The sequence below is a fragment of the Zonotrichia albicollis genome, chromosome 4 (assembly GCF_047830755.1).
Source record: "Zonotrichia albicollis isolate bZonAlb1 chromosome 4, bZonAlb1.hap1, whole genome shotgun sequence".
NCBI lineage: Eukaryota > Metazoa > Chordata > Aves > Passeriformes > Passerellidae > Zonotrichia > Zonotrichia albicollis.
In genome coordinates, this window is record NC_133822.1 from 34,936,504 (window position 1) to 34,960,489 (window position 23,986).

Here is a 23,986-nt window from a genome sequence, read left to right on the forward strand (position 1 = left end):
CTTTTTATTCTGCCCCTGTACTCAGCACTGGTGAGGCCACACCTTGAGTCCTGTGTCCAATTCTGAGCCCCTCAGTTCAGAAAGGACAGTGATGTGCTTCAGCAAGTCCAGAGAGGGGCAGTGAAGCTGGTGAAGAGTCTGGAGCACAGATCTGATGAGGAGCAACTGCGGGAGCTGGTGGTTATCCTGCAGAGAAGGATGTTTAGGGGAATTGTCACTCCCTACAAGTACCTGAAGTAGGGTGTAGCCAGGTGGGGGTCAGCCTCTTCTCCCAGACAACCAGCAACAGGACAAGAGGCATAGCCTTAAGCTGGACCAGGGGCGATTCGTGTTGGGCATTAAGAGGAATTTCAAAAAAAGGGTGATTAGACAGGGTGGTGGCGTCGCCATCCCTGGAGGTGTTGAAGGCAAGACTGGACGTGACACTCAGTGCCATGGGCTGCTTGACATGGTGGCGTTCGGTCAGAGCGCGGGCTCCATGATCTCAGAGAGCTTTTCCAACCTAATCGGTTCTGTGATTCCGTGACAGGGTCGTGAGGCCCGATCGCGCTTTGGGCCATTCGGTGCGTGTCCGGGCCGCCCGTGCCCAGCGGGGCCGTGCCGGCTCCTCTCCGCGCCCGCCGGGCCGCGCTTCCCTTCCCGGCCTACAGCCCCCGCCGCGCCGCGCGCCGCGCCCGCCCCCCGCGCATGCGCCCCGGCAGCGGCGTGTGGGGCCGCCGGGTCGGGGCCGGGCGCCCGCCCTGAGGGGACGGCGGCAGCGGCAGCAGGTGGGTGCCGGGGCAGGTGCGTGCCGGGGCGGGCGGGGACCGCCCTTCGTCCCCCGGGGCCCTCAGCCCCGCGCCGGGGGCGCTCCCCGGCAGCGGCTGCGCCACCTGTGCGGCGGCCCCCGCGCACGCCTCACCCCGGCACCCCCTGCCCTGCTGGCCCCTCGGGCAGAGCGGGGGCCGAGGCCGCCGGGGCCGTGTGCGGGGTGGGGTGCGCGGCCGCGGCTCCGCTCGCCGGGCTGGGGCGGGGGAGCCGGGAGGGACCCCGGCCCGAGGAGTGCTCCGCGCACCGGCCGCGCTGACGCAGGGTCTGGCTCCGGGAGTGACTCACGCTGTGCTTCCCGTCTGCGCTGCCCGGGGCACGTTCTCCCTGCGCCCCGCTCCCCCTGCTCCCCGGGACGTGCCTCTCCTCTCACCCGCCTCTTCTCCTGCCCCCCGTGCCTATGACTCCCGCGGGTCCTGCTGTGCCATACTCGGCTGCTCTGCACGCCTGCGCCTTCTCGGAGGTGCCCCGGAGGAGAGACTGTCTGTCTCCTGTCTGGCTGGGGGGAAGGAGCACTCACGAAACACAGATGGAAATATGGCAGTATCCTCTAGGCAATGGGCACAAATAGACGTGCTGCAGGCCCTGTGATTGTCAGCTGTAATAAATGTTAGAAGGAGAGCAGGAGGCAGATGTAAATTCTTCGTACCTGCTGATGTAAGTCCAAGGAAGCAAAGAGCCACAGTCACGCGGATTTAAATCTCGTTGCAGGCACTGGCTGTGGGCTCCGGGACGGCTCTTGATGTCTCTTCACAGAACTGGTAAGGGCAGGACAGAAAAAATTTCCTATGTGTGGCTTTGCTTCCTTCCTAATTTTTTTGAGGGATGCTGAATTTAAGCAGGTGCTTTCCTTCTAAACGAGTCAGTTTCAGTGTTGGTGTGTGGGGGGTTTATGTGATGTCATAGCTTCCTACTTCATGATGTCTCAGCCCTACTCTTCATGGCTTGCTGTGATTTTTTTTTAATGGGGGGAAGTGGAAAAAGAAGAACAGTGCCTTGAGGAAATGGAGGATCCTTTAGTGCAAATAGATGGAAGAGTGAAGCAGCCTTACTGGAATTAAGATCAGTGGGTTTTTAGTAGTGCAAGACTGGATCTTAAAATCACTCAAGAAGGAACTGTCAGCCTAGCAGGAGTGGGGCACTGCTGTGATTTTGCTGAGCTGTTGATCAGGATACAGTTGCTTGCTGGATAATCTGAATTCTAGGTTAGTTTTTCAGCTGCTACAGAGTCTGGAGTGGTGGCCTGGAAAGAAACAACCCCTGGAACAAAATTCAATTTCATTATTTATTTCTGGATCCACACAATGTGTGTATGACTGTCCCTAAGCAGAAAAGAAGGCTGAATTCCTGCTCTGGAGAATTCATGAAGTAAAAGGGAAGGAAGAGGGTGAGAAGAGGCATGACATGTAATTTAAGAGGTCAGGGTGGGGACTGGTTGTGTCATGTTAATACAGTGTTTATTCTGTATTTAACAGATTGAAATGACAAATACTGCCTATTTTAATTCCTGTTTGTGATAACATTTTGATAACGTGGTTTGATATTCTTAGGGAGATGTCATTCATTCATAGTGACTCTTCTTCTGAAGAAGGATGAAGGGAATTCCTGAGGGGCAGCAGAGAGGAGGGGCATATTTCTGGAGGAATTGCACTGATCAGGGAGTGATAGAATTGAGGTGAGGAAAGTACCTGCTTGCTCAGGACTGAAATAATTCTCCAGTTTTAGGGAGAATATCTTTGCTAATGTTGTTTAGGTTTTTCTTCTTTGCTGGGCATTTAACCTGTCACTTTCCCATAAGGTGGGATCTTCTGCCAATCTCAGTTCTAAAGAACCTTGATGATATTAAAAGACAGGCAATAATCAAAATATTTGGCTTTTAAAAATTAATGTCTTACCTAAGGTGACATGGTAGCAGTAGAGATTATTGGTTAAGAGGTCTGTGTGAGAGCTGCCAGTCTTAGTCCCCATTCTTGGTGAATTGATTTGTGTGTTGCAAAATTGTTTCCCATGTTTGGTATTTGGGATGCTTTGACAAAGGAATAGGTGATACCATGTTTGAGGCAATAAGTGTTTTGGAAATTGTTGGAATGATGCCTCTTCCTGGCTGTTAATTGCAGACTTCTCACCAACACATCAGAAGCAGCAAAAACTTTAAAAAAATAAATCCTATGGAGTATTGCAACTTTATCTGCAGTGGTAAAGTTAAGGTGCTTTATATTTTGGTGCATGTGGTCCTACAGCTTTCCTAGCTGAATCAGCAATGACCCTGGCTGGTGATCTGTATCACACTGGCTATTCTAGATCCTACCCTAATTTGAATGGATAAGATCCAGAGAATTTGCAACTGTCCAGTAGGAGGAGGTAAACAAACAGCTTCATTCTGTGTTGAGGATGTGGTGTCCTAAGTGTCCCTTAAGAGATTGAGATGTTTTGGTACTTCAGGTTTGTGTCCTCAGCCGCACAAAGACTTGTTCAAACTTCTTCCTCTGCCACTTTTTATCCCAGGGTCGAGGGTTTTGATACATAAAGCTTCCACAGGCTGAGTATCTGGGAGTGCTGGGGAAAATCCCACTTGTCAGCTGTGTTACTGTTGGCACCCTGTGGGGAAGAGAAGGATGTTGTCTTGCCACATTTGTTTTGTCTTTGAGGAGGTCTCAGATTTTTTTAAACTGGATTGTAACCGGTTACATTGGTAACAGAGCAGTTTTGTTCCTGATTTAAGGAAAAATCCCTGGAAGAAATGCAAGCACAATTGTGTTATGAGATAGGTGAAGAGGAGAGAGTGTTGGCAAGAACACACAAACATTTACAGAACTGGTGGGCTTTACCATAATAATTGGTATTAGTATGACTACAAGAACTGTTGTTACTGCTGGCTGGGAAGTATTTGATGATTCAGAGAATAGAAAGAAAGAACTGTCAGGTTATGGACTTTTTTTTCTCTGTAGAAGAAATCTTCCTGATCCACAGAATCAGGAAATATCAGAGGTTTTGTCCTGTTTTGTTACAAATGTTAACAATCCTTGTATATTTTGCTTTTTTTCCTCTTAAGTTATCTGTGCACATAAATTTGTGCAGGAGCAAGATCTAAGTAGCCCAACATGACGTGCTAGATAAGAGCTCTGCAAACAGTCCTGAGAGGTGTTTGAGTGTTACTAACCTCTTCAGAAGGTTGACTCCTGAAAGACAAAGCCCTGAAAGAAGAGTTTTGAATGCTGTGGGATATACTTGTCTTAAAAACCGTTTTCTGAAGCCAAATGAAACAAGACCTGCTTAGAGTCCTGTGAAGTGAATCTGACTTTTTTTGCGAATGTTGGAGCTGCAGGAGAGAAACAAGCCTTTCCTGTGCCTCACCAAGGTGCCAGCAAAACCTCTGCCAATCCTCTGAGGCTCTGTCAAGGAAGAGCCATCGTTCAGGCCCTTGTTCCATTGTCACTTGGAGCAGTAGGATGAGAGCAGCTTGAGAATCAAACTTCCACCTGGGTGAGCCTACAGGGCTGGTGAGGGAGACAGCCTCGGGTGGCACTGCTTGTCACCGCTCAGGACAGGGGTGTGATGTAAAAGGCTTTGTAATACCTGGCTTTAAATAGCTGTCAGTAGTGTCATTTAACCTCTCTTTGGTTGGTACAGCCCCACATCTCTACCAGGAATATTTTCCTTCACGTTTCGGTATTCAAATGAAACTGGACAGTTGTGATTGATTGCTTTCCACAGACATCTCATAGCTTACAGTCTTGCCTTGGTCCTGTACTGTGCTTATTTGGGTGAAAATTTCCCATTTATTGTGCAGTACTTAACCCTCATAGTGTTTAGACACTAATGAGAAACCTATGCTTTATATTTGCATAGTGGTGTTTAACAAGGAATTGCCTTTACCCTAAGCCTTGAAGGCTGGGGTGACTGCAGGCCTGCCTTTTTTGGCACATATAGGTTTTCTTGCCTCTGCATTGAAAGCAAGGAGAATTTTGCTGTGCAGTGAGAGTGAACACCATGCAAGTTTGTATCCTGGCCTCTCTTTCTAACTTCATTTGATGCAGATGGAAAACCCCAAAAACAGTTGTTTCTGTACTTGACTGTAATCCTCCTGTGTGAGTTGCAAGGAGCACTCTCTATTCCTGTCACATATCTTTCCACCACTCAGATAGTGGGAGTACTGGGAAAGGGGAAACTCCTCCTCTTCCTCTGATCCCAAGGGTCTTGGCTAACAAAAGGTTGTCCACAGAAGTGCAGTTCATGTTTAGCTGGCGTGCTTTTTGCTTTGGAGCCAGGTAAATAAAAGGCAGTTCTGCTCTGGAAATAAATGATCTGTTGATGTGTATGATATCTGCATTCTGCACAAGTAGGTGTTTTGTAGGGGTGTTTCTGAGACAAGGCTGACGTATTGAACTGTGGTTCAGTCCCCCTGTGATCTGTCTGTCCAATGCATAAGTGGTAGGAAGCAGGATTCCGCTTTTTCACATCCTTATTTTCAAAATGGAGATGCAGTGGGCACAAAACTGCAAGTTGCTTGTTTTGTTCCTTTTGTATAAACTGATAGTTTACGTAGTTCAGCAGCTTCAGCCCCACCGCAGCTCTCTCTGTTATTGCAGCAGGCATTGCTGGGCACCGAGCAGTGCAAGGAGCAGAACTGTTACATGGAAGTACCTTTTAGTTACATTTCTGCACAGGATTGGATTTCTAATGAGGGCAGGAATCTACGAGGTGCTTTATGGCAGGAGACCCAGAGTTCCAGTTTTTTTTTGCTGTCTCTGTTGCTCTTACAGTGCCCTGAGGCAGCAGGGAGGAAACGCTTTGCCCTGCCGCATTCCTGCTGTCAGTGTGATGCCAGCTGATGGCTGGGCAGCACTGGAGTCCTGGTGGTGCCTCTGCAGTCCGTGGTGTGACCTGTCAGCAGCTCCCCTGCCTGCCTGGCTCTGCAGGCTCCCCTTCTCTGCTCTCCAGGGCTCTCATCCCCCTTTTGAGACCTGCCCTAAGCTTCTGGTGCATCTCTGCTTCACTTCCAGCACTACAAGGAGTGGGGTGAGGGCAGTTAAAGCTCCCAGCTCTTCATTCTCAGTTGTGTTGGAGAGAGGAGGCCTGAAGGCCACCTCAGCACTTCCAGCCTGCATCTGTGCATGTTCCTCAACACCCAAAGCAGTGTGAGGCCAGTCTGGTTTTAAGCCTCAGACAGGAAGTTTGGGATGAGCCAGATTCACTGACACCATATTGACTCCTTAACCAGTGCCTGTGTGGGATTCTGCATATTTTACAAAGCCAGGCTGTCAGGGTGTGAGGGACAGGAGCTCTCTGCATCTTGTCTGCCCCCCTTGCTCAGGTGTGTGGCTGCTCTTTGCTCACTTGTGTGTTTGTTTGTGAGGCTGGAGTTCTCTCCTGACTCTGTGTGCAAAGCAAATATTGACTTGTGGACTAATGGCATTTGCAGCTCCAGGATATGCCTTTGCCTGACTTGAGGGAGACGCTGATGGGGGAAGGGAAGGAAGGCCAAGGGCATCCTCCTGAGACTTCCCTTGGACATTTCATTGAGCAAATCAGGAGTATAATTTGGAAAATGTAAGTTTGCTGGTAGTGAGAAGACAAAATTGAACTGCCTGGTTCAGTACAGAGCTTTTGTCTGCTTTCTGAGAGAGGGAGATGTTAAATTGGACACAATCTACTTGGGATTTCAAAAGCTGAGCTGGAAGAGGCTTCTAGAACTGCACCTACGTGCGTAGCCTCCTGATGGCTGCTGTGACTTTCAATCACTCCTCTCTCTTCTAAAAGTTTCTTTCTTAATAAAGGAAGAGAATAGAGAGCAGTGGAAACCAGCTGACAGTCCAGAGGTGGCAGTGGGATTTACTGCATACACTGTTGCTTTCTGTTCATTAAACATAAAGGAAAACAGAGTTTTTCCCAAACTAGCTTACTGTCAGAAGAGGTGTTGTAACTCTCAGAACAGAGGTGCAGTTCTTGTGACAGTGAATGAAAATTATTCTAGGAAAGAATTGTTATGCTTGTTCTGTTCCTTCTGATGATACTCAGAGGAGGTTCCTGCATAGTCACTGGCTGTAAAGTTTTCAGGATACAAAAACATTGCTTGGTAAAATGTTTGCCTTCTGCACAGTCTGCTAGAGGTATGCTGCCTTTTTGGTGGATTTTTCTTTTTAATCAGTGGGGGAAGAACACTCTTGGGAAGGAGTTCCTGTCCCAAAATAAAGGTCCTACTGAAAGGCTCCAGATGGTGTCATTTTGTTCTTAGCACATCCAGGCCCTACCACCACAGGCTTAGGTGGGGATCACCTAGGCAAAAGAGGACAAGCAGGTAAAACACAGGTAGCAGGAGATTGCTGTCTGGTGTTTACCAGGAGCCAGCTAATTGAAACCTCTCATACTACAGCTGTGGGGAAGAGCCAGTGTGTCCAGGGGAGGCATGCTACTTCCAAGTGGAAGTAAATTTGCAGGACTCCTTTGCAAACATCAATTTCTAAAGGACACCTGCACTAGAAATTAAACTAATTGGACATAATCCTGCATGGTGTGTGTTTGCAACTCCACCAAAGGTATTGCAGGTGGAGTTCTTCAAATGGCTGTACCTGATGCTGACTGCATGCTTCCACTGTAGCCTTCTTTTTCAGGTACATCACACCTGTGTTCCTGCAGGCTGGAAACAATGGTGGTGTGATTTGTTTTGAACTCTGAATTCAAAAAGTAAATCTGTGATTAATAGGTACTATTTGCATTTTAGCAAAAAAATACATTTCTTTCAAAATATGAAGACTACCTATTGTGTGACCACAATTGCTTCATATAAGAAACTTAAATTGCCTTTAAACATGGGAGATGCTCCTTAATGTGTGGGTTAAACTGGTTTTAATTTTGTAGTACTGAGGGTTTGGGAGTTGCCGTTAATATTTGTTGGATCTGATGTATTTTTTCCTTCGTATTTCTTATTGTTGCTTTATTTCAGAAGTGTGTACATTGCAAATAACAGCAACTTTACACATGTGGTTTCACAAGCTTTTTGGAGCTTCATTTGTTGCTTGCTATCTCCTGGCTAGAGAATTACTTTAGGTTTGTATCCCTCAATCAAAGGAAAGACCTTACTATGTCAATCCCATGTGTCAGATCTCCTCCTCCTCCTGGCTCACACTAGGTGGTGCCTGGCTGTGCCAGGGAACCTTCTTCCCAGTTCCTCTGATGCTGGAAGGGCTGCAGTGGCCTCAGCACCTTCTCTGGGAGACGCCTGGCTCTGAGGGCAGTGTCTCCATGTGCCTCGGCAGGAGCCTTCCCTTGCTGCGATTCCTGCTGCTCACCCTGCCCTGCTGCGCAGCCATGTCAGCAGCAAGGCGAGCCTCAGGCTCTCTCTGGCCTCTGTCCCAGATGGGTGCTGGCAGGAAGGTTTCTATGGGAACCCGGGGCAGGAAAAACCTGCCCACCAAGTTCAGTGCTCTAATGGCAGGGAGAGGAGAGCAGGCAGGGGAGTGATCCCCAGCAAGGCAGAGGCCAGGGCGTGATGCCATGGGCAAGGGAGGGTGTTCCATCTGCTACACCTGTCTTGGGACAAGGGGACACTCACTGAGCTCTCTCCTGCCCTGCTTCCAAGCACTGTGGTTAATGCCCTTGTTATGGGTTTTTTTCTCAGCCATGTGCCTGACACCCTGGCCTGGCTGCTCCACAGCAGGTTGGGTCAGCAGTGTTGTCCATGCAATGAAAGGTTAACAGTGGCTGAGGGGAATCTCTGCTCACAAGCTCAGAGCACAGGCAGTGCCAAGCATGGCACACATACCATGTGGTGACTGCATTCCTAATAAAAGCCATTGGAAATGGTTAACTGGCCTGAGAGAAGGCAGGGGAGGAGGACACCTTGCAGGCTCAGGACCACAGCAGCCATTGGTTGCAAGGCAGTGAAAAAAACATCAAAATACACTCACAGCAATGTTGAAGTAATGTCAGCCAATTTACCTGCTTGGGCTGCAGGCTCTGTGTGTTCCCATGTAATATGAGCATGCAGATGCTCATTTGGTAATTGTTGCTATGTCTTCAACTACTAAGAGGAGAGTTGGTGCTAAGGGAACAAATGGGACTGGAGTGTAGGGAAGAGCACACAAACATTTACAGAGCTGGTGGACATGCAACTGACCATCCTGTGGACAATACTACTTCTGAGAAACAAAAGCTGAATTTTGTTTTTTTAGTTTGTTTGTGATTCTTTTTGCCCTAAGTGTTAGTGTCAGAATGGATCAGAGTGTCTGTTCATCCTTTCTGGCCTTTCTCAGACAGAGAGCTGTTTAAATCCCTAAGGAGGAAACCTTATCATTTGTGTTCCCAGACACAGATGTTTTTTATGCTTTTGCAGTGGTGTGCAGCTGCTTATCTTGGAGTGCTGTAGCAAGTCACTTCCTGGCTGCAGGTGCTCACTGGAAAGTTCACTGAGATGCAAAGGCCATATAACCTTGTACTAATCAGAACTGTGAAACAGCTTGGATAGGGCCTGTGGGATGAATCCCTGGGTTCCCCCTTTTAGCAGCTTACAGTCATAAGTAGCTTTAATGAAAAGAGAAGCTACAAAAGCCATCCTAGGTGTGCAAATGTTAGTTTCTCCCAGGTTCTTTCCCAAGGAAGTGTGACTGATCTCTCCCAGCACTGCCTTTATCTGCTTGCTAGGGGTGGCACTTGCTGTCTCCCATACACAAATTGTAAGGTTGATCCTAAAGTCCAGAATCTCTCTGATTACTGAAGAATTCCATTATTTTCCTGGAAATCCCCATAGAAATCCCCATAAGAATATGCTGTTAACTCGTGTCAGGAAAGCAAGGAGGGGAACTCTATCGCTAGATTTAGTTCAGAGGAGCCTGGTTTGTGACTCATTGCAGAGGTACTTGATAGTGCCTTGTTCTTATCCACATGCTTCAGGGACTTATATTCTGCAGCCCTACACACTTTACTCCTGTGGTGCTACTCCTAAAGTCCCTTTGGGACTTAGAGCATCTAATGATTACCCCTTAAACCCTTTTCACTACTCCTGTCCCTTCTCCATGGTCAGTGTCTTCAGAGAATGATGATGTGTGGGCTATTTGCTTAGTTTACATCATTAAACAAAGGACTCACAATATGCAATGGAAAAGTTGTTAAAAGCTGACTTGTTTTTTTGACATTCTTTCAATCAGCAATGCTGTTATTGCCACAAGAAATTTGGCAAATGACAGTGTGCTCTTTCTAGCTGGTCAGCAGGTGTGAAACCAAAAGGAAACTCCAGTCTCTGGAATTTATTTCTTGTATACTAAGAAATTTAATTTTCACATGAGGAAGTTGTATATAATGGGTCTGTCAGTCCTCCACCATGTTCTTAGATGTTAATTGAATTCTCTCATCACCCTTTTTTTCTTTTTATAACAGGAGTGTAGCATCCCAGCTCTGTGGACAGCATTTCTGGACCTGCTGACACCTGTGGCACTCAGCCTTGCCTAGTGCAATGTCAGGTGAGCACACAGAAATTGGCACAGTATCTCTCATTTCCTTCCTTGCTCTGTCTTCAGCTGAAACTTCATAACAGAGGTTTCTGGTTCCAAGAGCCATTCTTTACATAAACATACTTTCTGGTCAGATTGAGAGAGAGGAGACTTTGTGACCCAGGAGCATTTTCACTCAGGGTGAACTCAGTTCCTTCTTTTACAATGTAGAAGTTTTTTCTGACATTGAACAGAGAGGAAGAAGGAGGTTGAAATGTGTTCTGCCTTCCCCATTTTTCCTTAAGATTTGCTTGATTCTGTTCTCCCCCCAACACTTCCCCCAAAGTGAGTGGCTCACAATGACTGTGAGAGATTTTTGCTGTACAGTGGTAGCTCTAGGACAGGCAGAATGCTGAAGAATAACTGGAGTTCAGTTGTGCACTTCTGAGATAGAAGCTTTGCTAAAACTAGATGGTCTTCTTAGAGAGGCCAACTTTGCCACCCTGTACTTTTTCCTAGACCTTCCTGGTCAAGCTGGTTATTTCAGGGCACTTAACCCTGGGGGAGACTGTGCTTCCAGGCCAAGTAAACCTTTGTCTTGCTGATAGAACAATAGAAGACTTTCTATTGTTTATCTTCAATAAACAATGCAATGCTTCAGTTGCAACACTTGATATCTGCTTGTATTCCAAGGGAAGCTGTTCACTGGGACTCTACCTGAGACTGCAAGGGTGCTTGTGTTGAACACAAATACTGAGGTTGCAGGCACACTTTCATTGCTGCATCTCTATACATGATCTGGCAATATCCCAGCCTGTTGGGAAAAAAGGGAGCAGTTGAGCATCTTTCTGAAGGCTCTGATTTTATTTCTGGTGCCTGAGTGACAGTTTCAGGGAATTCTGGAGTTCTGCTGGTGCTGGTCCATAGGAGGAATTTACTTCTGCAAAATAATATTTATTTGGTGATAATTCCCCTGGCTTGGTGCTGATCTCACAGCTTTTCCAAGCAGGTGAGTGATCATGTGATGCCATGGAACTATTTCTCTTCCCTAATTGCTTTCTTAGAGATAACTCCATTTGGCCCTTTTGCCTCTTTTGCTCAATAAAAAAGAACAAAACCATCTGAAATTACTGGCTTCCCTGGTGAAGTGGGAGCTGTCTCAATGTTTAGAGTAGCAGTAGCAACAAACTGATGAGTGAGTCCTTCCCATGCTGGAACAGTCTGTAAGGAGTGTGGATCTTCCAAGGGTGTTCTTCCAGATTTTCACTGCCATGTGTTGATCTCTTTCTGTTTAGGCCGTCACACTCCCTCTGCTGGGGGTCCTTTCTCAGCGCTCACACCCAGCATTTGGCCTCAGGAGATCCTGGCAAAATACACACAGGTACAGTGTGGGACAGGGTGAGGATGTTCTCTGGTTCTGCAAAAGTAGAGGGAACCTGGTGGTTTCTGGTGGTGTCTGAAAGCCACAGGGAAAAGGAGAGAGAGGTGCACTTTTCCTCCAGTGCTTTGGTTATGGACTGCACATGTTTGTGGTTGCATCCTTTTGCAAGAGGATCTTGCAGAACACAAAGAAACTTCTGTGAATTATTTCCCTGCTGTTTTGCAACTATTGCTCCACTGTAAAAATGTTGACACACTCAGGGAGCCTCTGTCATCATCAAGCTGCTCTGGATGGCTTCTGCATGGCAGGAAATGCTTGTCACCAGGTGGGTAGAGCAGGAAGGAAGGAAGCAGCTGTGGAATTTTGTAATTTAGCCACAGTGTTTGCTGATAGCAGATTAAAGCTTTTTGTTGGAGGTATGTGGGCAGCGCTTCTTGCTTCTTAGGTGCTGCCTGGTTGCTTGCAAGAGTCCCCACAGGAGGTGCAGGTGGGCTTGCAGGAAAGGGGAGAGAGCAGTAGCTATTTACTCCTAAAAAAATCTTGGAGGTAATACCCAGTGTGTATCCCCCAGTATGCCCCAAGGCCAACCATGAGCACAGATGAGGAAGGTTGAGATTTGGGTCATGGACCTTAACTTTCTTTGGCCTGTGATTTGGACTTGCATCACAGGTGCAAATCCCAGTTTTGCCTGCTGCCTTTCAAAGGAAATTTGAGAGTAACAGGCAGAAGATGGAGTGGTGCAGGGAGCTGTGTGTGCAGAGGTAACAGGAAGTACAGCTGTGTATTAGTGATGCAGGCAGGAGAGGCCACTTTAGCTGGTGTGTGTATATCCCTCAGTCCATGAGGAGGGCTGTGCTCACCTCCAGGTGAGCAGTTCTGATCTTGATAAGATGCTGAGCTCAAGTCCTGCTGAGAAAATCTGTGTAGTTTTTTTCAATGGAAAAGTGAAAATGGGAATGGCAGGCAACATCTCCTCAGCTGGGAATTGTGGTGGGAGGCTTTAAAAATTAAAGAGCAAGGGGTCTAATTGCTCAAAGGGCACAGAGTGGGCAGTGGTGGGATGAGGCAATATCCATGTGTCTCTGTTTGGTTATTCAGTGATAAATTGCTTAAAATGTCTGTTTTCCTTCCTCACATCTCCCAGAAAGAAGAATCCGTCGAGCAGCTGGAGTTCCGCTATGATGAATTCGGTTTCCGAGTTGACAAGGAAGGTAAAACCAGTCCACTCTCTCCCACTTGCATTGTGTTCAGCCCTTCCCATGCTTTCAAGTGTGGCAGGATTTTACAACCATCCTGTGCTAAGTCTTGTCCACCCACCTGTTTCTGTATCCTGACATTTGTAATCAACTTCAGAGCATAGACTGTGCAGCGATCATTTCCATCACCTTATGCTGTGCCTTGGGGAAGAGGGAGAAAAGTTGAGGAGTTACCATTTCCATTAGCAACTGCATGCTGGAGAAGAGCAGCTTTCCCTGTTCACAGTGGGAACTCCATTTTGTTCAGTAGCATTGCAAGGGCTCATAGCAGGCACAGTGAAATGTGCTGTCTGCTGAAAAACTCATGGCCAAGGAGAGTGGTGCTATGTTCTGCCCACCTCAGCAAAGTGTAGGGCAAAAACCTACATCCTAGTTTTTCTGCAAGCTATGGAGGCAGACAACCAAATAGGAGGAACCATGGATTGCTCTTGAAGCTGAGGATTAAAGTACAGCAGCTGGTTGCCTTAGCAAAGAGGAAGACAAAGAAGTAGGAGATGTAGGAATTGTTTCATGTGTTCTGGGGGTCATTCCCAGGGCTCAGGCTGTATAATGTAAGGGCAGAAGTTGTTTGCACGTTTGCCCTGAAGTACCTTGAGTCATAGAGGGTCCTCTTTGAAGCAATGACCTGAAGATGAGGACAGAACACAGTGATTTTTTTTTTTTGGCCAGAACATCTGTGCTTTATAAAATCAGCAGAAAGATTTGGAGCACATTGCTGGGATGTATTATATGATGAAGGACAGAGTGCTGTATGTCAAACCTGTCCTTGTGCTAAAGTATCTATTTTAGGAAACCAGCCTCATGTTAAGGTGCTCTTGCATTGTGAATTTGGAAGTGTCCTTATTAAAGCATTTTTGGTGGTTAAATATCCCCAAAGTTATCATTCTGCACCTCATTACTTCCATGAGCATGTAGCTTCTGCTTTCCAGCTCTGAGGCTTGCTATGCTTTTGTCAGCCTGATTTACAGATCCTTACAAAACCCAGCAGGATGGCTGCTGCCAGGATCTTGTTTAATTCCAGCCACACTGTGGTCTAAGTCATGAGTAAGTAGAGACTAGAAGCATGCTGACAGCTTCTTTAGTTCCCAAGGTCTCAAGCCTTCTGCTTGTGACCATAAAATTTGCTGCATGGAATGGGCAGTTAGAAACCAACCTTTGCCTTTCCATGCTCTGACTGGAAGATATGAATGTTTTGAATGTGCTTTTTTCAGATGGCCATCCTATTCCCCGCCCTGCCGTGTGTTCATTTCCTCTCCTGTTCCCTCTCTCACTTGTTCCCATTCTTTTCCCTTTGCTGAAGCAGATGGTGCTGAGCCAAACTCCAGCAAGCTTCTGGGGGTCCCACTGACAGAGGAGCCACAGCAAAGGCTCAAGTGGCAGGCTCATCTGGAATTCACACACAACCATGATGTGGGTGACCTCACCTGGGACAAAATTGAGGTCACCCTGCCACATTCAGACAAGCTGCGCTCCCTGGTGCTCGCTGGCATCCCACATAGCATGAGGCCACAGGTGAGAGTGCTGCCTGTTCTGGGCAGGCACTCCTGCCTGGAGTGAGAGATCATGGAATGGGATCTCTTGAGAGGGTGCCAGATTATGGCTTTCTGTGGCTGAGTGACTTCTGTCTCTGTTCACCCTGTCCCCCCAGCTGTGGATGCGCCTTTCAGGGGCTTTGCAGAAGAAGAGGAACTCAGAGATGTCCTATCGAGATATCGTGAAAAACAGCTCTAACGATGAAACCATTGCTGCCAAACAGGTAGGAGATCCTTCAAGTGCTCAGTGGGAAGAAGGCAAGATTTGCTGTGTGAGGAGGATGGGGTGTCTGCCTGACACCTGCAGCAGGGGCAGTTGAGAGGATGTGTGGTTAAATCCTAATAAAGCTTAATCCTGTGGGGCATATTTCTCCTCTGTTTTGTTAGAAAAACAATTATTTTCCTCTGCTCTTTCCGGGGACATCAGGAAAAGGTTTAGAAAATGTAGCAGCAGCTCTCTGGCCACATACAGCAACAGACAACTTTCCCAGGCCTTTCTGGGAAAAGACTGTGAGAAGATCAGAGAAAAGAATGAGAAACAATTCTTATCTTAACTTGCTGCACGTGTTGTTATGAACATGTGGAATGTGTTATGGAGATTGGTTTACCAAAGGGTGGTTTCCTAATTAGGCAATGGTGATGATGTTTTAATTAAAGGACCAATCAAGTACACGTGTATTGTAGCTGTCTGTAAAAGCGATGGATTTCCTAATAATGACAGATTGATCAGCCTTCTGTCAATCATGGAGTCAGTGCTAACTACGTAGGAGGGGCCCATTGCTATGGTATCTGGTGACTGCCAACTTGCATTGCAGCCTGGGCTGAAGGCACGGGAGCTCCTTGCCATGATAAGAAAAATGCCACAGTTGCATCTCATCAAACATCCTCACAGTCACTGAGGGAAGGGAAGGATGAAAGGCTGACAGATGCAACTCTGTTGAGATTGTGGCAGCCGCTTTCATTGCCTGTCTTTGTTCCCTTGAACACAAAGTTTGTGAACATCTATTAAAGACTGTTAAAGGATGTTTTCCCTTTCCCTCTTTGACCTCATGGATTTGGCCAGGTTGTTGGTTTTTCTCTGGAATATGTTTGTTGGGAAGCTGTGCTTGAAATCCAAGCAGATGTAATTCCCAACTAGTGTATGTTTCCTATTGTCAGTGGTGAAACTAGGGTCTGAGTTTAGGCAAGTATTTCTAGGGATTTGGCAAGCCACTGTCTGCACTGGCATTTTCCTACATGTCACTGAAGGCTGTTAAACTGACCCCAGGTGCTTGGACAGGGACATCTTCTTTGGTGCCTGAGGACTTATGGGTGTGTGTGGGGAGGCAGAGTTCCCTGGGGCAGGGGGAAGTGCAGAGAGCTGAAGGCAGTTTTCAGATGCTGCCAACTGATTCTGTCCTTGTTCATGGCTGCCTGACAGATTGAAAAGGACTTGCTACGCACAATGCCCAGCAACGCCTGCTTCTCCAACATGAACAGCATCGGGGTGCCACGGCTGCGCAGGATACTACGGGGACTTGCCTGGCTCTACCCAGACATTGGATATTGTCAGGGCACTGGCATGGTAACCTGCTTTCAGAGTGTCTTTGTGATAGGAATCAGTTTGTCTCTGCCTGCTACACCAGAGCATGAATGATTTGAGGTAGTGCTGCCAGATACTGTGGTCTCCAGGTGAGATGAAGAGAAACCCCTTCCACCTGGAAGACTTTTCCTAAGGAAGGGAGAGCAGAATAGCACCCTACACCCAAAGATATGGAAGACTTTGATCCATCTGTTGGGGAGGGGGCAGTCATTATACTGAGGAGAAATCTCTTCAGTGGAGACTGCAGTAGAGCTCCTGCAGAAGGAAGATTTTCATCACATAGATACTGGTCCATCTCTCCACGTGAGAAAGTGGGGAAAGAGTTCTACTCTTAGAACATGCAGTTTTTCTCTACTCTCTGCTGCAAGAGTTTCTTCTTAGAACATGCAGTTTTTCTTCCTTCAAAACCCTAGGTGGCTGCCTCGCTGCTGCTCTTCTTGGAGGAGGAAGATGCCTTCTGGATGATGTGTGCTATCATTGAGGAATTGGTTCCTGCCTCCTACTTCAGCACCACCCTCATGGGTGTGCAGACAGACCAGCGTGTCCTGCGGCAGCTCATCGTGCAGTACCTGCCCCGCCTGGACAAGCTGCTGCAGGAGCACGACATTGGTAAAAGTGTGCCCTAGAAATTTCTTGCCAGGGTGACATGCAGACAAGGAGCATAGTTCTTTTTTCACAAAGGGGAGCATCAAGGAGAGGAGCAAACCTCCTGACCCTGGAGGCAATGCATGGAGGAAAGCCCTTAGGAGAGTCCACCTTCACTGGCTGACTGACTTCCTCTGTTGTGATCACTTTCCATGTCTCTGTTCACAGAGCTCTCCCTGATCACCTTGCACTGGTTCCTCACCTCTTTTGCTAGTGTTGTCCACATCAAGCTGCTGCTGCGTATTTGGGACCTCTTCTTCTACGAGGGCTCTCTGGTGCTGTTCCAAGTCACTTTGGGCATGCTAAGTATGAAGGTAATTCCCAACTCCTTTTCCTCCTTTATTGTACTTCAGTGTTTAATTCTGAGATTTAGGGACAAGAAGATTTTGTATCCTCTTGCTGTATGTGGTTTGGAAGTGTGTTAGGGAAGATGATGTCCTGCTGCCTTCAGAACTGGAGGCTGTGAAAAACTTCTAAGGCGCTTCACAGAAATTAGGGATTGCTGTTTCCTGTGCATACCTCATTTGTTTCCACATAATTAAACCTTACAGTTGCCACCCTCTAATCAGTCTAGATTCCAACCTGAGGGTCCATCTTGTCTAAACCAAAACGATCAATACCTCTTGATTTTGCACAATCTGGGAGGAAAGAGAAAGCCAAAGTTGTGATCATCTGGGAAGTTTTGAATGGTATTGCTTGAATGCTCTAAGAGATGACTGCATTTGATTTGGCTGGCCTGATCTTTTCCTTTTCTATGTGAAAAACAATTTTGTATTCAGTTTGCTGTGTGAAGGGCAAGGGTGATCCTGATGGGAGTAAAGGCGAGGTGGAGCACAGTTTGACATGGTGCTCTAGGGTACAGCTCCCATTCTCTTATCCCTAGCAAGATCCCTGCTGTGACTAGTCCCAGTGGTTCGTGCAGAACAGGTTTGAGTTTGGTTTTCTGTGCTGATTTGATTTCATTTCAATGGTGAATGCTGTGATTCAAAAAAATGCCAGCTAGAATTCTTGGAGGAGAGTGCAGTAGAGCAGTAGAAGATGCTGTTCCCCTCTCAAAAGTAACTAGGACTTTTCCTGTTGAAGGTTTTTTAATGGAATTTTCTAGTTTTACCTGCCCAGTCTGTACACTGGGAATGTAAAACTGCATCTAGCAGCCTCAGGAGCACAGTTGTCATGCTCACCCCTCCATGAGGTAAAAATGTCTGTGTTGTTGCAGGAGGATGAGCTGATCCAGTCCGAGAACTCTGCCTCGATCTTCAACACGCTGTCAGACATCCCGAGCCAGATCGAGGACGCGGATGTGCTGCTGCGGGAGGCCATGCGCGTGGCGGGCTCGCTGAGCGACGTGGCCGTGGAGACGCAGCGCCGCAAACACCTGGCCTACCTCATCGCTGAGCAGGGGCAGCTGCTCAACTCCAGCTCCACTGTCAACAACCTGTCCAAAGTCAGTGCACAGAGTCCCTTTTTACCATGCCTTACAGATTCCCACCCATTTACGGTTTGGGAGCAGGAGGTCCTCCTGTTTGAGAGGATTTTTGGTTCCAGGATAATTGTTACCCAGTGAAGAAAATGTATTGGCAAGTCCTATACCAATTACATGCTGCCAGTTCTGTCCTGGTTAATAAATCCCCAGATGAAAGGGATATTAGCACTGATTGTAATTATCATTCATGAGAGTGATGATGAAATGTGATGCGTTTCATTAATGAAAACTAAAAGAAACAACATATGCTTTTGGCAGAATTTGCTTGAAGCACACAGAGTAGGAACTGAATTTAATCCATTAGTAAGAAACTGGTGCACTAAAATAACCTTGGAAGGTAGAGTCAAAAAACAGCAGCAGCTGCTTTTGAGGGGCCAAATTAAAAACGCAGCAGCGTTTAATCTTAGACTGAAATCTACAATCGCAGACAACACACTCAGGCAATTCTAAAATGTAATACCCATCCACTTAGAAATTTATATGCAATCACATGTGGAACTGCTTTTTGCAACAAATAGAGTTAAAATTATTTACACGGATCATGGTTGATTCTTGAACTTCAATTATGCTTTTGTAATAATTAAGGTATAAATAACCTGTTGAACATGGAGCAGGTGGAGCAGTAAAGCTGATTCAATGCATTTGGACTAGAACAGCTCCTGTCCAAAACTGCCAGTTCACTGGCCTGCCCCTTCTAGTGGTAGCTGTCAGGACCCCTTGCCCAGAGCTGGCTGGTGTGGAGAGTTGCTTTATTTTATTTCTGGAATCTGTCCTGATGTGTGCACTTTGTTCTCTGTCGCCTCTCCCGCAGATTGTACGACGCAGGACTCAGCGCAGGAAATCCGGCATCACCTCTCTGCTTTTCGGTAAGGACGGTGCTGTGCCTGTCGTGTGTGGTTGGTGGCTAGAGCAGCTTAGGAAGGAGGGGAGCAGGCAAAGCAGGGAAACATTGGGACAGAGGGATTGGAGAGAAGGGAGTCAGAACTGAAGGATGAGAGGGAAGAAGTGTTGTTTACTGCTTGATTTCTTTGATCTTACTGCTGGCTGGGTGTCTATGTACAAATCACAAACAGGATAGGACTGCTGTGTAACGTACTTTGAGCTGGTTTATTTTTCAGCATCAGTCTCATTTCATGATTATGACAATGGGAAGATGTCATCAGCTCACACCCCAGGCAGCAGACCATGAACTTAATGTTACAACTTACTTTATAAGTTTTTTGACCAATCACACAAAGCAAAAGCATATTGATAGTAGTCCTATCTAACTACTAGAAGCACAAGTACCTTTGGTTAAAACAATGCCTGCTTATTTTGAATACAATACCTGCTTGTAAGCCTTAAAACACCATGCACAGAGCTCCATTATTAAGCTTAAAACTTCCTAATATCTTGCTAGATAACCTTTTCTCTAGCTTAAGGAGTTATTCTAGACAAGAGCTAATACACAGACCATTGTTCTTTGTCCTTACTTTTCTACATTTTACATAATTTTTCTGCTGACCTATCCCAAGGCTACTGCTTATCTCCAATCACAGTTCTGCTGTCTCTGAGGCCTGCCTTTTGCAGCTTTCCCAAAATCCTCTGATTTTATGGATTCCCACAGATCTGAGCTCAGAAAGTAAATTTTAGGTTAGACAGTCCATGAATAGTGGACCTTGGGAGGTGCAGCTCAGCCCAGCTGTAATGTCCTTCTTGCACTGACCAACAGGTCAAACACATTTTCTGGCAGACCTTATGCAGTCCACAGGCTGGCTGTGGTACTCTGATCTTACTCTGCTCAGTTCAGGAACATCTCTGAAGATGTGAGACAGGGCAGGATGTCTAGTGTGTCACCCATCAAAATTATAAATGAAAGCATCATTATGTTTTCCTTACTTATTGAGAGTTTGATGTTGTTACTTCAACAACAAGGGGAAGTCTTGCTTTTGACTCTTAATTTTCTTCACTTATGAGCCAAGCCAACATATATCCAGGAAGGGCACAGTCAGAATAGCTTGTGCAGAGGTTTAAGAGTAACTTATTTCTTGACTCCATGAGAGCCCTTTCTGCTTTAAGTCTCAGTGTCATCACCTTACTTGAAATTGGCTAGCCTTCTTGAAATTGCCACATGTCACCACAGGAATTGTTTTTCCGGAAGAAGACAGCATACTGAATTTGCAGGGCTCAAACAGTATTCCTGTTGTTGTTGAAATGGCCTGAATAAATCTAAAAATGGGCTTTACTGGTCTTTCCAGAGGGGAGCTTTTCTGATGTTCTCCAGGAAGCTGATATATTGTCATGGGTTTCCTACAAGCACATGGAGCATTACATAGAAAAATTATGGTGGAATACCCATGATTCTGTAAAGTCAAGCATGCAGAAGTGAAGAAATGCAGGAAAGTTGCTTGGGCAATCTAAACTCAGAGCTTTTGTATGTAATGTTATCATACAGCTGGTACAGACTGAACTGGCAGGGAGTTTGGCTGCCACATGTACCTATCTTGTGTCTCTGTCCTTGACAGTTTGAGTATTTTTATGGAAGTGATAGTGAGCTATGCACTTGCACAAAGATAAAATTTAAGTTCAATCTTCAAAATATATCAGTGGTAGAACAGAGATAATTGATAGGGTTTTATCATTTTAGTGGGGCTTCTGTACAATGACCATGATGTGTTTTACCTAACATTACTCTTAGTATTTAAAATGTTGGATAAAACTGAGAAGTTGTCATCCTGCAGAAGTTGACCACAATAGAAAAACTCAGCCCAAGTGAGAGGAAGGAAAGCTTGTATGTGATAAATTCACCCTCTACCAGGAACTGACAGTCAGTCCTAAATGTAAAGTCTGCTGCCTGTGATAGTTACTGTGTAAAACTGGTACTTAGCCCTCATCTGGGAAGGAAGGAGAGTTTAATTCTTAATTCTTCTTCCTTAGAGTGAATTCAGATGTGTAGTAACTTGGGCAGGAGTCATAGAATCACAGGAGCACTGTTTAGAAGAGACCTCTCAGTGTCTGTATTCCAAAGTCTCCTGCTTAAAGCAGACTCTTGCTCATGCTAGATCAGGTTGGTCAGGGCTTTGTGTAGTTGAGATTCAAAGAGTTGAACCAGATTACAATGCAGGAAGAGAAAGAAATAATGAAAGATTATTTGGTGGAGAGCAGAACGTGCAAGAGGTGTTTTCCTGTTGTGTGGGCATTGCAGCAAGGCAATGCAGAAGAGCTCCTGCTGTGCAGAGCTGTGCAGCTCGTCAGTCTTTGCAGGCTCAGAGTAGAGCCTGCTCACATGTGGCTGGCCATGCAGTGTGGTTTCCTGTTTGGAAATGTGGGTGTTGAAGTTTGAAAGTGAACATGTTGAGTGCAGCGAGGTGAGTCTGGAAGACACGCCAGCTGCCTTCCTCCGTACCATGCCCACTCTAAGGTGGGAGAGTGTGGGACTTGATCCCCACATTTCCTGCTCATGTTTGGCTAGGATTGATCTGAGTACAGAGGGAAGAGCATGGTGTTTTGGCCAGATGGGACTGAGAGATGACAGAAAGAATCAATGGTCTATGTAAATGAGAGCAGCCCACAGAGGTAGTGTAGCTGTGGTTTGGTTTCTTCTTGAGTCTCATTTTATTTTAGCAGCATGAAATTTCTGGGAATCCCCGACGTCTGTGTGTTCACCTATCTATTTTCAGTCTCTGCATCTCTGAATAGTGAGAGTTCTGGCATGCTCTGTACCTACCCCTGGATACAGAGGAGGAGATTTGGTTATTTTTTTATTGCTTGGACTGGGAGTAACTGTGCCCCACAATTTTTCTAGTTTAGAAGCAAAGTTCAGTTTTCTCTTAAGCTCTGTGTATCTGATGTCTCTCAAATAATTTAATGTAGCAAATAGAAAACAATTATAAAAAGAATTTTATGCCTAATTTTGTGCTTTTATTTATGTTTCTAAAGTTTGGGTCTTTTTAATTAGGATCACATGATTAAGAGATACTCTTAATCAGTTTTCGATTTGCAGAAGCTTAATGTGCATATAGCTGTTGCAGCAGCTGTAGCTCAGGCCTCGCTTTATTCATATGGTTTTCTATAGTGCTGCTAGAAGATAAGCAGAGTACTAATTTGCTAGCCAATGATTTACTTGGCTCCTGAATAAAAGCTGTGTTTGTGCAAACATTGGAAATCAGTGAAAAAATATATCAGTTCAAATGTTAATTTTGTTAATCAAGCTACCACACCTTCAGTATATTATAGATGGAGCAATAGATATAGATAGATATATGAAAGTGCACTTTGGATTTAATACAAAATTATTTTTTTAGAAAAATAAGCAAATGTTTCATTGTTCCCAAACATCATATACCCAGTGTTTAAGGCATTTGGATACATTACCTGTCTGAAGAATCCATCTCATCAGGTATCTTTCTGCATAAGGTAATAGACATAGGCTGTCAAAACTCCTGGGGGGATTAGTGATAGTTAAAAGATGCTTTGGTAACTTTTACTTTGGGCTCATGACCATTTCTGTACAGCCCAAACATTTGAAGTCTGGCTCTTAAGGAGTTTGAGGTTTCTTGTGGCTCTGACTTCATGACTGGCCCAGGAAAGTGGGCTGTCTTGGTTTTTCAGATCTTTTCCAAGACTCAGTGGAAAATGTGCTCTCAGCCTGTGAGTTATACAAATATCAGAAGTAATTAAACCAAAACCTGATTCAGATTCAAGAGAATTTCAGTTGAAGGGAATTATTGCAAGTTCCCCAGTCTTGTGTCCCACTTTTCAGCTGACTGTATATTATAGACACTTCTCTAAAGTAGTACCTTGGTATGCTGAGTTTCCCAGACAGATCAAAGATGACATATTCCAGTTCCATATGCAGTTTGAATTATCATCTCCTTAAAATTTGATGCAGTCAAATTGGTATGTACTATTCACATTATTGAATAGATTGGGTGTAAGTGCCTGCCTTAGTTTAGGTACTTCTGATGTTAGGCTTTTTTGGTTTCTTCAGAACCAGTAATTTCTAACAGTAACAAAAAAATTAATACCATGTACTTGCTTTACTTGCTTTGTCTTCCCTGTGGCTGCATGGGCTCCACCAGGGGATGATGATCTGGAGGCACTGAAAGCCAAGAACATCAAGCAGACAGAGCTGGTGGCTGACCTGCGTGAGGCCATTCTCCAGGTGGCACGGCACTTCCAGTGTGTGGATCCCAAGAACTGCATCATTGTGAGTGGAAACAGCTGGATCTGCACTGCTGTGTGCTCCAGGCGTGGGTTTTGAGTGTTCAACACACGACAGGGCTCTTCAAATGCTCTTGAAATGTGGGCTTGAGAAAGAGCATGCCAGGTGTAATGGCTGGAGGGTGAGGCTTGCTTAATCCATCTGTGGTGGAGGGCTGGGCTGAGAGGTGTCTGCTGTCTAGGAGCTGGAAAAGGTTTGGGAACAGGGGCAGGCAAGCTTTGGCAGACAGCTGGGAGTCACCTGTGGGCTTTGGTTCCTCTCTGCTCTCCTGTGTGTGCCTGCTAGGATCTGACCCCAGACTACAGCATGGAGAGTCACCAGCGGGACCACGAGAACTACGTGGCGTGTTCGCGCACCCAGCGCCGCCGAGCCAAGGCACTGCTGGACTTTGAGCGCCACGACGACGACGAGCTGGGCTTCCGCAAGAACGACATCATCACGGTGTGTCAGCCTGGGCACGGGCACAGCCAGCTTGTTGGGGATGCTCTGCTACCTCTCCTGCAGGGAAAGGAGGGAGGAGACGAGCTCAGAGCCCAGTTAGGAGCCCAGGAGAGGCATCTGGTGCTCCTAGGGACTGCCTGGGAATGAGGCAGTGTGCTCCTGTGAGTGTTGTCCTGTGGGTCATTCTTGCTGCCACCACAAAGTCCCTTTCCTAGCTGCTGTACAGCTGTG

At 46.2% G+C, this 23,986-nt stretch overlaps 1 protein-coding gene across 1 annotated transcript in view; it reads left to right on the forward strand.

Annotated features, from left to right (window-relative positions):
• Positions 1-633: 633 nt before the first annotated feature.
• Positions 634-23,986, forward strand: part of SGSM3 (small G protein signaling modulator 3) — a 30,882-nt gene continuing 7,529 nt past the window's right edge. The window contains exons 1-14 of the mRNA XM_074539429.1: positions 634-767; positions 1,519-1,568; positions 10,180-10,262; positions 11,528-11,613; positions 12,758-12,824; positions 14,173-14,381; positions 14,518-14,625; positions 15,822-15,965; positions 16,397-16,592; positions 16,797-16,942; positions 17,845-18,072; positions 18,923-18,977; positions 23,172-23,299; positions 23,600-23,755. Coding sequence (XP_074395530.1) covers positions 10,256-10,262; positions 11,528-11,613; positions 12,758-12,824; positions 14,173-14,381; positions 14,518-14,625; positions 15,822-15,965; positions 16,397-16,592; positions 16,797-16,942; positions 17,845-18,072; positions 18,923-18,977; positions 23,172-23,299; positions 23,600-23,755 — 1,530 coding nt within the window. The 5' untranslated portion in view covers positions 634-767; positions 1,519-1,568; positions 10,180-10,255. The remainder of the gene's footprint in view (positions 768-1,518; positions 1,569-10,179; positions 10,263-11,527; positions 11,614-12,757; positions 12,825-14,172; positions 14,382-14,517; positions 14,626-15,821; positions 15,966-16,396; positions 16,593-16,796; positions 16,943-17,844; positions 18,073-18,922; positions 18,978-23,171; positions 23,300-23,599; positions 23,756-23,986) is intronic.